The sequence below is a fragment of the Enhydra lutris genome, unplaced genomic scaffold (assembly GCF_002288905.1).
Source record: "Enhydra lutris kenyoni isolate GAN:26980312 unplaced genomic scaffold, ASM228890v2 scaffoldscaffold51, whole genome shotgun sequence".
Lineage (NCBI taxonomy): Eukaryota > Metazoa > Chordata > Mammalia > Carnivora > Mustelidae > Enhydra > Enhydra lutris.
Window position 1 is genome coordinate 206,149 of NW_019154135.1, and position 15,989 is coordinate 222,137.

At 40.2% G+C, this 15,989-nt stretch overlaps 1 protein-coding gene across 2 annotated transcripts in view; it reads right to left on the reverse strand.

The window, feature by feature from the left end:
• Positions 1–15,989, reverse strand: part of LOC111157046 (amphiphysin) — a 245,862-nt gene that overhangs the window by 104,630 nt on the left and 125,243 nt on the right. For both annotated transcript variants that reach the window (XM_022518258.1, XM_022518257.1), the window contains exons 3-5: positions 15,757–15,811; positions 7,709–7,803; positions 5,500–5,595 (exon numbers count right to left, since the gene is read on the reverse strand). In XM_022518258.1, coding sequence (XP_022373966.1) covers positions 5,500–5,595; positions 7,709–7,803; positions 15,757–15,811 — 246 coding nt within the window. The remainder of the gene's footprint in view (positions 1–5,499; positions 5,596–7,708; positions 7,804–15,756; positions 15,812–15,989) is intronic.

Consider the following 15,989-nt stretch of genomic DNA (forward strand, 5'->3'; position numbering starts at 1 on the left):
CAGTTCAGGTTATGATCTCAGCTTCATGGGATCAAGCCCCACATCAAACTCTGTGTTCAGCACAGAGTCTTCTTGGGAGTCATTCTTCTTCTCTCTCTGCCCCTCCCAAGCTTGTGTGTGTGCTAAGTAAATAAAATCTTTTTAAAAAGTCTTTTGCAGATAAACAAAACTGAAAGAATTCACTGCTATCATAGGAATTTTAATACGAAGGAAAGCTACACACAAAACAAGTAAGTACCAGAAATTATAAAATTCAAGGTCAATATACATGATTTTGGTTTTTTACTTCTAAGTGCTTTAAAGATTTTATTTATTTATTTGACAGAGAGAGAGAGAGATCACAAGGAGGCAGAGAGGCAGGCAGAGAGAGAGAGGAGGAAGCAGGCTCCCCGCTGAGCAGAGATCCCGACACGGGGCTCGATCCCAGGACCCCGAGATCATGACCTGAGCCGAAGGCAGAGGCCTAACCCACTGAGCCACCCAGGCGCCCCTTACTTCTAAGTGCTTTAAAAGGTAACTGATTATCTAGAACGAAAAAGAAACGGAAAAATGTATTGTGGGTTTTATAACGTATGTAAAGGAAAATTCTGTAATAATAACAGGAAATGAAGAAAGAACTGGAGGTATATTATTTATATAAAAGTACTATGATAGTATTTGAAGTTAAGACTGGTAAAGTTAAAGATGTATTTTATAAATTATAAAGCAACCACTAAAACCTTAAGTTAAAGAGATATACTCTATCTCTCAAATAAATAAATAAATAAATATCTAAAACAAAAGTGAGGGGCACCTGGGTGGCTCAGTTGGTCAAGCGTCCGACTTTTGATTTTGACTCAGTCATGATCTCAGGGTGGTGAAATCTAGCCCTGTGTTTGTCTCCATGCTCAGTACGGAGTGTGCTTGAGATTGTCTCTCCCTCTGCCTCTGCCTGCCCCCCTTTCTCGTACACACACGCACTCTCCCTCAAATAAATAAACCTTAAGAAAAGAGGGATAACTAGTAAGTAAATAATATGCCAATTTAATTAGTCTGTTACAAGGCCCAAGAATTTGGCCTTTTTGAAAAGACCCCTAGTGGTCCAGTTACACCAAGTCCAATCAGAGAACTACTACAAGAGGAGATCCTTTAAAAACTTTGAAATTTAATATAGTAGGAAGAAGAAAACAACACTATATTTATGGCATAGAAACATAGTCACAAGTCACAGACCCTCAGCAGCCTACAGTATAGGTGTTGCAGGGATTATTCCCACTTTACATGTAGAGAATTTCGAGTTGCATGAGATTAACTGATACCTTGTCCAAAATTGCTCAGAAAGTCTGGAGCGAAGATGAATTAGATGTCAGCCAACCAGTACCAAGAGTAGGCTGTGGCACACGAGACACCCAGGCCCAACATCTAAGAAGGCCCTTACTCACAGGGTCACATAGGTGTGGGCTCAGCAACCAAGAGTAGGTGCCTCCTTATATCTTGTACTCTAATGCCCTCACCTGCCGCACCCAATCCCAACCCTCCTCCTGACTCTCGGTTAGTCCTTCTAACTGCGCCCATATTTCTCTGACCTACCCATCATTCAGTTACCACCTGTCACTCTATGCTATTCCTCTATACTCCCTTCAGGATGGGTGAGAGGTGGGTTGGGGCAGTTACTCTCATTCAGCTACTTCCAATCTCTTCACCCTCTACATCTACTACTTCCAACTGGTGTTAGTACTGGAAAGCATGGCTGACTCACATTTGCTTAAAGATAGGGGATGAATTAGTCTAGGCAGGATGCACGGAGGCCCTTCAGTGTTCCCTAGTGGGGACAGTGTGCCTATGAAGTGACAAAACTCATTCTTTTTAGCAAACATCTTACTACTACCTTCAAAGGAACACTGTCCCTTGAAGCAGTGACCTTGTGTAACTCCAGGTATCTCTGGTAAAGCTCTGCTTCATGAACTTGTAGGGGAGGGAGTAGGGTGTGGAACTCTTCTTTAGTATCTTCCAAGAAGCAAATCTTGATTCTTTGATGATGAGTGTGATTTTTTGAAAAGAGCCAAAATTCAAAGTCTTCCAAGCCTGGGAATAAGGTGGAAGAGTACACTAGGTCATCTTTTTTGTTCAAAAACAAGAAGTGAAATAAATTATGTGACTCATTTTCTTGGGTAACCGACAAGTCCATTACAGAGTAGGGCTTACCACAGTAGATGGCCTGTTTTGAAGTCCATCACTCATTTTGATTCACACATTTTTGTGCTGGAAATACAAATCAATCTTATTTCCTTCCTTATCTGACACTTGAAAAACTTGAAAAAAGAATCAAATCTTCTAAGGATAGACTTAATTCACCTTACCTTTTATATGGGAAATAATACAATTTCTATTTGACCATCCAGTAATAAATTTTACTAAGTAAATTTACTAGTTTAACAGTAAAGAGTTTAATGAAAGGGTTCAATTGAAATTTCTTCAAATTCCCCACTGCACACTGTACTTATACAATAAGAACTTTTAATTTATTGTATTTTTTTAAAATGTCAATAATAACCCCAATCCGGAATTCACCTTGTCACACTGCTGTAAATATATGTTTAGGTGCTTATGTGGGGCAACCAAGATGCAATTTATACTACATTTTACAATAACTGCTCACAGCTGTAAGGTTGCCTGGGTTGATGAACTTTTAGGAAGTGCCCCTAAAAAGATGTTTGTCTTCCCCAATTCTCTTATTAGAATATTGATTTTAGATGTCAGTGCTGCGTAATAAGAACTGTAACACTGGGTGCCCTGCCAATCACAGTTGGAAAAGTCAAACATCATTCCCTCATGAATGGTACTTCATAGCCCTTGCTGGTGAGCGGCAGTAAATATTTGGAAATTTGCCCGACGTGTTAACTACACATGGACTGTTTGATTTTAATGGAAGTAAGAGAAGTCAGCTGTGTTCCATGCTTTGAAAACTCTCCACACAGTATTTTCAGTCATTAGCTTCCTTTCCATCAATAACCCGTTCCTTACAGAAACCTTCAGCACTAACTTGATGGAGTGATAGCGTCTTCATCCCCTTCTATCTTCTGTTCAAGTGAGCAAAGACACAGAGGATAACTTAAGTGTATCTTCACAGAAAAACCACCTCTCAAATATTAGGAACAACTCCTTGTCATATGAAACAGTCTCGCAATTGTCTACTTTGGTTGAAGCCCTATGTGTATGGCAGGATATTCTAAATGTGACTTCAGAGAAAGAGAAACAGATATTATTTCAGGCTCTTTCCATGATGCAGACAACACCATGACATGTATTTTATTTATTTTCAAGACACCCAGCTAGATGACATTTTTCCCAAATATCTAGTGTAGATGGTTCAATCACTGGAGGATCATCTTTGTGCATGACCTCAATTGTGGACCTCAAGAAAATAATTGCTTAAGCAAAAGTTCTGAGTTCTTCATCTTTCTGATGTAAAACAAACTGAAAATCCTAGCTAATCTCATCCATCATGATTTTATTTAATTAATCGACTTAAAGATTGATTGATTGATTTTTAGAGAAAGATAGAGAGGGAAGTGGGAGACCATGGGTAGGCAGAAGGGCAGAGGAAGAAAGACAGAATACATAAGCAGATTCCCCACGAGCATGGAGCCTGACATGCGGCTTGATTTCACGGCTCTGAGCCAAAACCAAGAGCTAGGTGCTTCATCAATTGAGCCACCCAAGTACTCCCATTATGATTTTATTTTAATCTGTGTTTCAATGCAGGTACTTCTGTGTGTATGTCTTCTCAAATTATACATGCCTAGAGAGTATGGCCAATTTCCAAATAACTATGGCTGAGTAGGACCACAGCAACTAAGATCCTCCACATTTTTTTGAGGATACTAAGTTTTTGTTCATGAAGCTGAACAGCTTTTCAAATGTGGTTTTCTCTAGTCAATCACAGCTTTCATTTGCTTAGTTAAATCATACTATGAATGTATATTATATGAATAATTTAGGCTAGTTTGTAAACTGCTTTGAAATTTTCAAGTACAAGGTCAAAGTTTTCCCTTATCTTCTTCTGATTTGTTAGGAACTGATATTTATGGAGATTAAATTACCACACAATAAATGATATTCTGAAGTGTAATAATAATGATTCTGAGACTCTTTGCTCCACAAATGTTACAACTCTAAGCCAAAATGTGACTGACTGTCCACCAAATAATCTGAAGATATCCCAAGACATATTCCCTATAGGCTAGTGCACGTAGCCTCACTGGACTCTAAAATTTTTTAATTTATTTTTTAAATGTCTCAGAAAATTTTAAAAAGCCAACTTACATCTTTAAAAGAGGATAAAATCATGCAACAGCCCTCTGAAGTGTTCTCCTGCCTATTATGATAACATCATTGAGAATCTATCATTTGGACTTGTTCTCTGTGACATTCTGCCACTGAGGCTAATTAATGTACCTAATCTGGTCCCCTGAGGTTTTTGTTTGGTGCCCCTGCATCCCAAAACACACTTTGGATGTTGTCCATCTAGTTGTTAGGCGTTATGTATGGAACCAAGGAAACTGACTTCATTGACAGGAGGGCTGCTCTGGCTGAGAAGCTTCACTATGCTTTATGGCCAAGGCCAGTGCATGTTACTGCAGCTAGTGTCCTGGTGTTCGGCCATGGCTACAGAGCAGGCCAGGGAAAAGTGGAGATTCACATCAGAAGTCAGCTAATTAAGGCTTTGCAGATGGATGAATGCTGGTTCACGTCTACCTTCAACCTATAAGAAGCCCAGCACCCTGGTACTTACCTGGTATTCCTCCTTGAGCAGGAAAAACAACTGGGGTGCAGATCTATTCCCACTACCATCTGTCAGGTACAGCCCTGATGGTTTAAAAATCATCTCTATCTCCAGAGTCAATTCTACATCTACAATGTTTGATCCTCCGCTTATGTATTTCCCATCAATGATTCCAAGTATCAAATAAGACAGATGTTTTAGACCAGATATTGCTAGATCCAGTTGCTAATGTATTTGATACACTTCTATCTTAACAGTTCAATATGATCCAAAAAATTTTAAGGAGAGAAAACACATGCAGGTATGCTCTGAACAATAAACAAGGAAAGATTAGATCTTGCTCTCAGCTTTTCAATGAAGTTTCTCCTTTCCTGGAGACTGCTGTTTATTCTAATGGAAATTCTTATCAAATGCTATACAATAAAAAGGTTGGAACATAAAGAAGATCAGAATTTTTGGTATCTGGTTTGCAATTTTATATTTGGAAGACTAAAAAGACGTCTGTAGAGAAATGAAAGATGAAGCAGTTCGCTAAAGGGGGAAATGTGACTTTTGTGGCTACATTTCATTTCAAACCAACAGGAACAGGATAAAGCTTCCATGCTTAAATAAATGAAAAGTTACTGTCTTTGATGTCAGTTGGAGGACTCTGAATTTCACATATCTCTTGCCCACATTTCAGTAAGTACATAGAACCATTCAATTCTTCCCTTTACAGACACAAAGTAAAATACCTTTATGTCAGGAAATTGGCCCAGATAGGTATCCAGTGTCAGCAAGGACCCATCCACTAGTTTTTGATGGAAGTCTTCCCACAGGACATCACATTTCTGAAAGAAGAAGAGAAATAAAGAAATGACTGCTTAAGTGTTTTAAAGGATACTTTTCACCAAACTTCTAAAAAAAAAAAATCAGGTATGATCAAATTAGATAAATAGTACTTTCTCAGATAACAGATGTTGGGAAAAAAATGTGGATTATTTAATAATACAATAAAATTTCAAGGCAATTTGGCTACCAGTTCTAATCAACAATGTAGGCTACCAAGGATACAGACTACATTTTCCAGCCTGTGTCACAGCTAAGTGTAGCCACAAGACTAAGGTCTGGCCAAAGGGATGAACTTTTAGGAAGTGTCCCTAAAAAGATGTTTGTCTTCCCCAATTCCTCCATTTGCTGACTGGGTGCAGAAATGAAAGCCAATGGCCAGGAGGCAGCAAGGATGGCAAAGATGGACCCTTGATGTCACCAGACCTGGGCTGCTCACTCCCAAGTCTTTTATGAGAGAGAGATAAATTTCTACCTTTGGAAAACCATTTTTGGGGGGGTTAGCTGCTTGTGTTTATTTTTCACACTTCAAATACGGATCCTCATTGTTACAGATGCCAATTTATGAAATTTATGCCAAGAAAAAAATTTAAACCCTCCATATGAAAAGGCTCATCTTCTGATGTGAATAGATGCTTTCAACATGTAATGTTGGGCTCCTTCACCATCGGAAGAGCCCATATTTAGATCTGCAACTAAAGGTTTCAAAAATCCTGGCAGGACCTCCAAGGACCAAGGTGGGACAGCAGCCATTTTCTGAAGGAATAAATGTCAACAGTAGCATCTGTCACACACAGAATGTAATGTGGTGTTCTGAAAGCTAGTAACACAGGTTTCTATTATCCATTAAAAATTCTTTTCACAATCAATTTTTAATTATACAACATTCATCAGAAATTTATAAGGTAAGCATTTAACAACATGATGTTGAAATGTTGTCTTCATATTGAAGAAAGGTAAGAAAAAGCAATGACTTAGTAATTGCATGGGAAAGTGGTATGTGGAGGCTGGTTTTGCCAGATTCGGATTTTGAAAGTTTTCTAAACGGGTAAGAAGGCCAAGAACTTTCCTTATAAATGAATCTCTGGGCTTTTTCTTTTTTATCCTAACAAAATTATGAAGGTCAATATGGGGGTGTCAGAATTTTCATGGAGCAACCTGGGGCTGCACTGTTAACCCATCTTTCCAAAGCCCACATAGATGGTCAGTGCATCACACATCAGCCTTTCTCTCGAGCTGGGGTGGCCATATCCCTTAGGTCTTCTGTTCCTCAACACTCATCAGTAAGTTCATGCCAAGTGAGCATGACCAACGCCACTCTTTAACAAAGAATCTGGACATGAGAGAAGCCCTGACAGGCACTTTGCTACCATCAATAATAATGACATGTACGGAGCACCATCCCAGTAATGTGAATACAGAGGCTTTAAATGTGTTATTAGTAGGTATAATTCTTATTCTTACTCTGCAGATGAGAAAGCTAAAGCCTGAGAAGTTGAAGAACTCATGCAACATCATAGAGAGACCACTCCTGGTTTCCACCCCATTAGGCCTTTGGCAAAGCATAAATTACGCACTTTCTCACTTCCTGCCAGCAAGATGGCCCTCGGCTGCAAATTGGATTTCAGGTGTTAAGACATGTCTAGGGACAAAGGCTTCTGGAAGTTACATTCCTATTAGCAGGCTGACCACATCTGTCCTGAGGTTCTGCAGACCAGTGAATGGACCAGTGGCATTTAAGTGAAATAGATGCTTTTTGCGCCTCCTGACCCTGTTTTCAAGAAGGGATGGGGAGAGAAGGGGTGCAGGGATGAAGTTCATATACAAAATCATGCCCTGAGCCAGTTCTGCTGCTGAAATGAGCTAAAATGTGTAAAAAGGCAGGAAAACACTATTCCTATTTTGAAGAAAAATCATCTTTAACACACAGCTCTCTACCCTAGTAGTTTTACAATGGCTCACTAATCACTATGAGTTTGGGCTGATCAGGATGGCAGAACCGTATGGTGTCTTCGGGGTGCACAGTGCCCTGTCATGATTTAGTGGATCATGCTGGAACACTGGCAGAAGTGCCCCGGCAGAAGTGCTCCTGTGGTCTGTGCTCCTGGCTCATACCTCACCAACCATCTTCACATCTTCCCGCCCATACCAGTCAGGCTCGTAGACTTCATGCAGCGACTCTGTGAGCTTCATTGAGGCTTCTTGCATGCCTAGTGTTGGAGAAAAACAACTCTGGTTGGATAGACATGGGTGAGGCACCCCTTCCTCTGTCCCCTCCTTCTCTAAGATAGAAAAACCTTGAGTTACCCACTAATCACTGAAGGAAAAATCTTGAAGGCATGACTGTTACTTGCATCTGTAGTCACAACCTCCCCGTGAGGGTCTCTAATGTATCTGATCACATTGTGCATTTTCTCTTATTTTCATGATAATGGCAGATACTGAGTCTTGAAAAAAAAAATCAACAAGGTGTCCTATTCTGAAAACAATAGTAATGTCTTCTATTACACATGCCATCACTTAGGACATGACACAGAACCATAAATACACAGGAATCCTAAAATAATTTGTCCATAGACTATGGAGCTCTAAAAATAAAATTAACCCTAAAAGACTTTAAATCTGAGAAATAAAGCTTCGACAGAAACAGGTTGAAGCAAAATTAACAGGATTCTAGGGCAAAACAGTTGGAAGTAGTTTAAGTGACCTAACCATTTTTGAAAGAAAAAAGAAGAAAAAATTTTCTTTTTATAACATGATTAAAAGCTACATATACAGTTTTAAATCAGAATGCTTAAATCAGAGTTCTTAAATCTGTGTCAGAACTTCCATTAGACATACATTTGGTGTGTGTTGCAAAACCATGGTTGTTAAATAACAGGAAAGATATAAAGTGTTCTTGTGCAACATGGTGACAAAAAGTATCACCAAGTCTTTTACAGTCTCTGCTCTGCCCCTCCTTCAAACCACGGAGGTGACAGTGTGGGTTGGATGGAAACATCACAGGGCTGAGAACAGTCCATAGTGCGTTCTTTGGCTGGTGCCTTGGAGGAACTCTCCCCTGGCACCAAACCCTCCCTACCAGCTGGAAGCTGAGACCTGGCCCAGTGGGTGTCTTGGCTTTTGTCACTAGGGATTATGAAAATTTCCTTAGAAATGAAAAGCATCTCATAAAACTTAATGCCACGGACTCCACAATGGAAAGTTTTTATGAAACTGAAAGCTGCAACCATCTAGACTCAACTAGATGCCTGTTGGACGTAAGGGAGTCTATTCTGGGTTCAGTTATGAAAAAAGGACAAAATAAAAGATGTGTGAAGTGATAGAAGTATGTCCTTGAGGAATAGGTACAAAAGTCAGCATGGTATTTCATGGTACGTTTTCTCTCTAGGCAGGGAATGCCCCTGTTCTCCTTCTGATAAGATGCAGATATAGACTTGGTCTGGGCACTTAAGAAGTTTGAAGGTTTCCAGGTCACATGAACTAGGAAAGCCTGTAACCCTCTCTCCATGAAGCAAATCACTGAGCATACTAAAGAATTTTCCAACAACATACTGTATGGCTCACACCAGCTGAAACAACTTGGTGACCAAAAGAAGCAGCCCCAGCAGTGATGACATGAAGACATGTGAGTGTAGACAGCCAAAAATTAATGCAAAACCTGCAAGTGTCCCCTAGTACTTTGAATGCAAGCCAATGAGCATGTCCCCTCTTCTATGTGTGGCCACTGCTGAGGTGAACCAACATGATGTCCAGCATCCACATTCGCCCCTCTCCAAGGACAAGTAAACCTCTATTAAGAAACATACCCCTCAGAAGTCAGTCACTGGTTGACATCCTTCCATAACTCAGATGCCAAAAGGCTTCTGAAGTTTTCCCTTAAATCTTTTTGTCTTAAGTCTGATGGAAATTATAAATAGCTGTGTAGACAGGTACTTAAGGTCTTAAGAGGAAGAAAAAGAAATGGTGGTATTGTAGGACAAATAACCTTTGTGGTGAAAAATAAAACTGTGAATGTAAGCTTAAAATAAAATTATATAAGACCCTACTCACTGGTGCTAAAAGCAAAATGCTGCAGTAAATATGCCTCCTAGCAGCCAAAAATAACTACTAATTGCTCTATGGATAAGTAGTGATGGAAAATTTGGAAAGAATCCATTTTGACATAGAAATTGTTTCTAGAACACTCCACAGGAAGTACTTGGATGGACACATAGGTGAACAAGACACAAGCTTTGCTTTTAAGGGGCCTAAAGAATAGCAAAGATTTTAGGGATTTAGAACTTACTCTGCTGACAGAGCGTAAAAGAGAGAGAGAAAGAAAAAGAAAAAAAAAAGGGCTAAACCCAAGTTCCCTTCAAAGTAGCTTGGCAATGTCAAAGCAAAGAGTAGATCCTAAATGCTACCTCTGGCTTTTAATAATATCTATATCCAGTATTTTCTTAAAAGATTAGTGATTTCCAAATCTGCAAGACAGGCACCTAATATCACACATAGAATTATTATTTTACTACTGGATAGGAAACACTTCCCTTGCTTTAAATTTTGGACCATCTCCAAGGCATTTACTGCAACATCCTCTTTCCCTCTGCAACCAAATTTGCGAGTTTCTATTTTCACCCTCTAAGATATGTTGCAGAGATTACACTGCTACAAGAGTGCTCTTTGTACAGCCTGAGGGTGTATGTTTTAGTTAAAAATAACATCAACTAAAATACATTATGGCAATAACCAGCAGCAGCTATAAACCATTACAAGAGTATCTAAAATATTGTTAAGTATCTGGCAGCTCAGCCCATTGTTTAGAAGAAAGCTGTTTAAGAAGCCAGTAGTTGGCTCAGAGAAAAGCAGGATGGGGCATCTTTCTCCTAGAGATTTAAGGAGAGCAAATATAGAAGCAAATATAGAAGTGGTGGGGGAGGGGAGGCAGAGTGTGAGATGGCTCGAGGACAGTCAACCCTCCCGCTGGGTCATGCTCATACACAACAAGTCACATACAATTAACAAGTACTGATGTCACCATCTGGGTCATGCTCCGTGGAGAGGAAGTTCTTGTGTGTTCATTATCCCTGGGTCTGGGCTCCACCATCACCCCCGCATCAGTGATTCCTGATTCCAGCTCCCTACTGGACATCTCCACTTGGAGGTGCTACTGGCTCCTCAGGCTTCACGTGCCCAAAACAAACTCAGAACTTCCTGACAAAACCTCATCCTACTTCCCTTCCTAATCCTCATGAATGTCACCCAGTTGTCCCAGTTAGAAAACCTGAAGTCATCCCAGATTCATCCTCCCAATGTGAGGATGTCACCAAGGCACACCAGTCCTGACTAATTCTCAAATGAAGTCCCTTGCTTCCATGCCCACTGCCACAGCCCTGAACTGGACATCCGTCATCTATCATCTATCATTTGGATTAGATGACATAATCCATGCAAACCATTGAGCAAAGTGGTTCTGCAAAGCTAACATTCAAATGTCAGCCACCATTATGAAAAACATTTCTGAAGGCACTGTGTCATAACAATTAAAACTATTATTTGCAATCCATCAGCCTTTGTTAAAATCTGGGTTCTAATACAGATCATCTCTGTGATGTTATGCAAATTACCTAACCATCCTAGACCTCAGTCTTCCAAAGTATACACTACTTTTTTTAAATGATAGTACATGCCATGGTCACAGTTGAAATTGTAAGAAATGAGACAATAAAAGCTTAATTCAGTGCCTCGCACAGAAGTGCTCGATAAACGTTAGCTTTTTTCACTATCGTTACTAAATACTAGACTAGACTTTTAAGAAGACTTGCAGCTCCATCTCCTCTAGCCTGAATCCCACAAAGCCACAATAACTATTTTTCTAAAATGCTAATCAGATCATGTGACTCATCCCCTTGCCTACAGTAGTGCAATGACTCCCTTCTGTGCTGACAGACTGAAACCCCAATACGATAGGATACCTAAGCATTCCTACCTTTCCACATCTCATCCATTTCAGTTTCTTGCTTACCCTCAATGATCTACTTGTTCCCCAAAGAGCCCAAACTTCTTCATGCTTCCTGAACCTTTGTAGCTGTAGCTTCTTTTATCTAGAAAGTCCTTCCAACATCAACCTCAGTCTCCGGCCTATCTCATCACCTGATAACTCGTTATACTCCCTTCCTGGGTCCATTTAAGTGTAAGTTCCTTGGAAGGACCAACCTGGTCTCCTGTCCCTCGGGGGGTAGGGTGGGGGGGGGGGTCTCTTGTCCTCTGTTGTGAGGCACATAGTGCACACTTCCGTTAAAGCATGTACTACTATGTATACGTGGCCTTTCTGTTCATTTAACTTTCTCCCCTTCCCTGCAGCCAGCTCCACGACAACAGGCACTCTCCCTTGTTCATCTCTGCATCTCCACTCCATAAATGAGGCTCAATACATTTGCTGCTAAGTTAAAATGAGAACATTAAGACCTACCTTGCAAAGCCTAAAACATCTTTAGAAATAATAATGACCTACAGAAGTGAATGGCACCCAGACATCAGTGATAAGAAGGTGAAAAGTAACCTCATTTCCCAGAATCCTAGTGGTAGAGATTTGAAGGTCTTCTGAGAGCACTTGGAGCACTTTATGGATGAGGAACTCAAGGTAGCTGAGAGCTTGGTGATCTTCCTACCACTGCCCCTGGGGCCAGACCCAGGGGCCATCACTCTAGGGCCAGATCTCCTTCCTCCATAATGTTGCCTGCATTACAGTACAATTAGTTAGCTAGTGTTCTTTTTTTGTGAAAGCCAGAAAAACTGACCACGAAAGACCTTTGAAAATCCAAATTATGATTTATTTAATGCCTACCCCTCCCCTGTCTTTCCTTGTGTTCCTCAAAAACCCAAAAATGTGCTCCAAGGAACTCTAATTCTTGGTATGACTTTGAAAAGAGAAAAGCATTGCATCATCAAATACCTGGTAAATGCTGGCCACCCATAGAGCTTCTGGAGATTATATTAACATATTAAGGGTCCTGTAGTAATTATGCTCTGTTAGAAAATTCATCCCAACCAGCTGCGACCAGAGTAATTTAGACATAGGTCCCTTTTATGGAGTATGATTTGTTAACAGAACGTGTGTTGGGGAAGAGTTCCTGGAAGGTCCTTTCTCCTTCATATGGGAATGTGTCCATTAGAAGTGGAAGCAGGACACAATCTGCAACATTGGAAGGCTGTTTTGATGCTGCCCCAGTTCCAGACACTGCCCCTCTGGAACTAACTCTTCACCTGGTGGATTCTCCTAGACCCCAGTAAGGAAAAGAATTATTCCAGTCTTAAAGGTTTAAAACAGCAATCTTCCTACTAAGGATGTAAAATTGACCAAAATACAGAGACTTGAGAAGGAGAACTGAATTTACTCATTCATTCAACCAATTTATCCACATCAAAAAAAAAAAAAAAAAAAAAAGGCAGCCAACATTGAAAAACAAAAATCAGCCAACATAAAGAAAATCCTGTGGGGGCGTCTGGGTGGCTCAGTCGGTGAGGCGGCTGGCTCTTGATTTCAGCTCAGGTCATGATCTGAGAGTCCTGGGATCGAGCCCCATGTTAGGCTCCACGCTCAATGGGGAATCTTGCTTGAGAGTCTCTTCTTCTCACTCTGCCCCTCCCTCCACTCATGTACATGCTCTGTCAGATAAATAAATCTTTTTTTAAAGATTTTATTTATTTATTTGACAAAGAGAGAGCACAAGTAGGCAGAGTGTCAGGTAGAGGAAGAGGGAGAAGTAAACTCCCTGCTGAGCAGGGAACCCCATGCAGATCTGAGTCAAAGGCAGATGTTTAACCAACTGAGCCACCCAGGTACCTCAATAAATAAATCTTTTAAAAAAAGTCCTGTACTTGGGGCGCCTGGGTACTCAGTCAGTTTAGCATCTGCCTTTAGCTTAGGTCATGATCCCAGCTTCAGGCTCCTTGCCTGGTGAAGAGCTTGCTTCTCCCTCTGCCTGCTGCTCCACCTACTTGTGCTCTCTAACAAATAAATTAAATCTTAAAAAATACACATAAAAAAAAGCAAAGGCCACAACAAGGATGGACCTAGAGGGTGTTAAGTGAAATAAGTCAGACAGAGAAAGAAAAATACGATTCCACTCATATATGGAATATAAGAAATAAAACAAATGAACAAAGGGGAAAAAAGAGACAAAAACCAGACTCTTAAACACAGAGAACAAACTGGTGGTTGCCAGAGAGGATTTGGGTGGGGGGGTGGGGGAAAGAGATGAATGGGATTAAGAGTTCACTTATCGTGGTGAGCACTGAGTAATATATAGAATCGTTGAATCACTGTATTGTATACTTGAAACTAATATAACACTGTATGTTAAATATACTTCAATTTATAAAAAAGCAATGCCTTAGGAGACATGTGGACCAGGGTATGTATCTTGGCCATGCTGTTTATTAGTTCATGACCTTGAACAAGCTATTTAACCTCTCTGCACCTCAACTTTTTCACCTATAACATGAAGATGATGCAAGTACCTACCTCAGAGTCGTCATGAGAGTTAAAATTATATGCTTTTCCTATATGAGCTTAAATATAGTTTAGTTTATTAATCAATTTCACTAATGCTTTATTATTATGACTAAAATGCCTTTATTCTTAAGATTATGATTTCATTACTTACCACTATTTTTGAAACACTTTCACACACCCACAATGAGATGACTAGAGTAAGTTCTTGGAACTGGAACTGCTGTGTCTAATGGGATGCCCCATGCCCCCCCAAATATAGACATTTAGAGGCTTTTGCCAAATTGCTCTTCAGGGAAGCTGTCTTAGTAGCAGTATATGAAAGGGGTTTGCTCCCCACAGCTTTTTCAGTGCTATGCAGTATGGTCTTTTTCATTTTAATGTCTTTAAACATTTCGAAGAAAAATGACAGTATCTCCCTTTAGATTTTATTTAATATTCTTTGATTTTCCATCCATGAGGACAAGTGAAACCATTTTTAAAACTTGAAACTAATTTTTCACACTTAATACCCATCTCCCGGTTCTTCTCTGGCTAATTTTTTCTTCATATGTTCTACCTATTTTTTTCTTTTCATCAACTGATATTCATTTAGCGTCTTACTGAGCTCACTTAAATTAAATATGTTGTCAAAATGATTTTTTAAACGTAAACATGAGTTTGATATATTTATGAGGTCAAATCTTTCAATCTTTCCCTTTACGGTATCTGTCTTTTGGGTTGGCCTTGAAAAGACCTCATCACCCAAAATTAGAGACTAAGTCTACTGTATTTTATTCTAGTGCTTTAGGGCATGTCTTTGTATACATATTTAACTCTTTACTAGATCTGTAATTGAGAAGGAGGGAGTAGACTATGAGCTTGAGAATCTTAGTTTTCCCTGGATATTTCGCTAGTTGCCAAGACCCCTTGCAGAAAATGAAACTTGTAAATAAAAGAGGCAGAATGGGGAAAAAAAAAAAAAAAAGACCCCTTGCAGATGATCCATTCTCCCCCCACTAATCTCAAAGTCTGCCTTGTGATCCATCACACCCATGGTTGCACCTGGGTCTACCTCAGCGCAGGCAGCTCTATAAGGAACAGCAGGCAAGAACAGAGCACACCTGACTGCCCTCTCCTATCCTCTACCACCCACCTCATTTCTTTGCCTTGCATGGCTGAGGCCAGGAACCAATGTCACATCCTCTCTGTCTCCATCCAGTGACAGGGCCGCAAGTGCAGCTGATTCCTGTAAGTCACAGGTGTCCAGGGTCATGATTTCCGACAACCCTCTGCCGCAGTATCTTGCCCCTTCAGCTAGATGGCTGAAGTGTGAGTCTGTGAGTGCTCTACACTTGGGACATGCTCTCCCTTAGGATATAAACCAACTGCAGCTTTTCTGAAACAAGGTATCAAGCACGCTCTATCTCACACCTTCCTAGAAATCTCTGGTGTGGGAGGCACTTATTCCTCGTTACCAGCATAACAGTAGACATTTTTTCCTTGTATATTCTAATTATCATTTCAATGGGAATTTGGGAGTGGCGGAATGAACACCTGTGCTCAAGTGCATCTTGCCAGAAAACCAAATGGATTTGTAATTAACACTTAATCCCGCCACTCGTGAATTTCAAGAACAATCTGTGCCTAGTAACTTAACGCACAGTAAACAACTCACACACATTACCTTTGATAGCTGCTAAATAGCCCCGGAGTTCTCGCTGAAGCCTGGTACCTTCTGCCTGAAAGACACACAAACACAGAGATGCTAAGAATCTTGTCTATATTTTGCATGGAAACACGTGAAAGGCAGTAAGACTCAGAGATATTATTACCAGAGGCTCATTCTTGAAAGAACATAATATGTACACACAGACTAAATAAGGCACCCATCCATGTAAACATTTATAGAGATTTTAT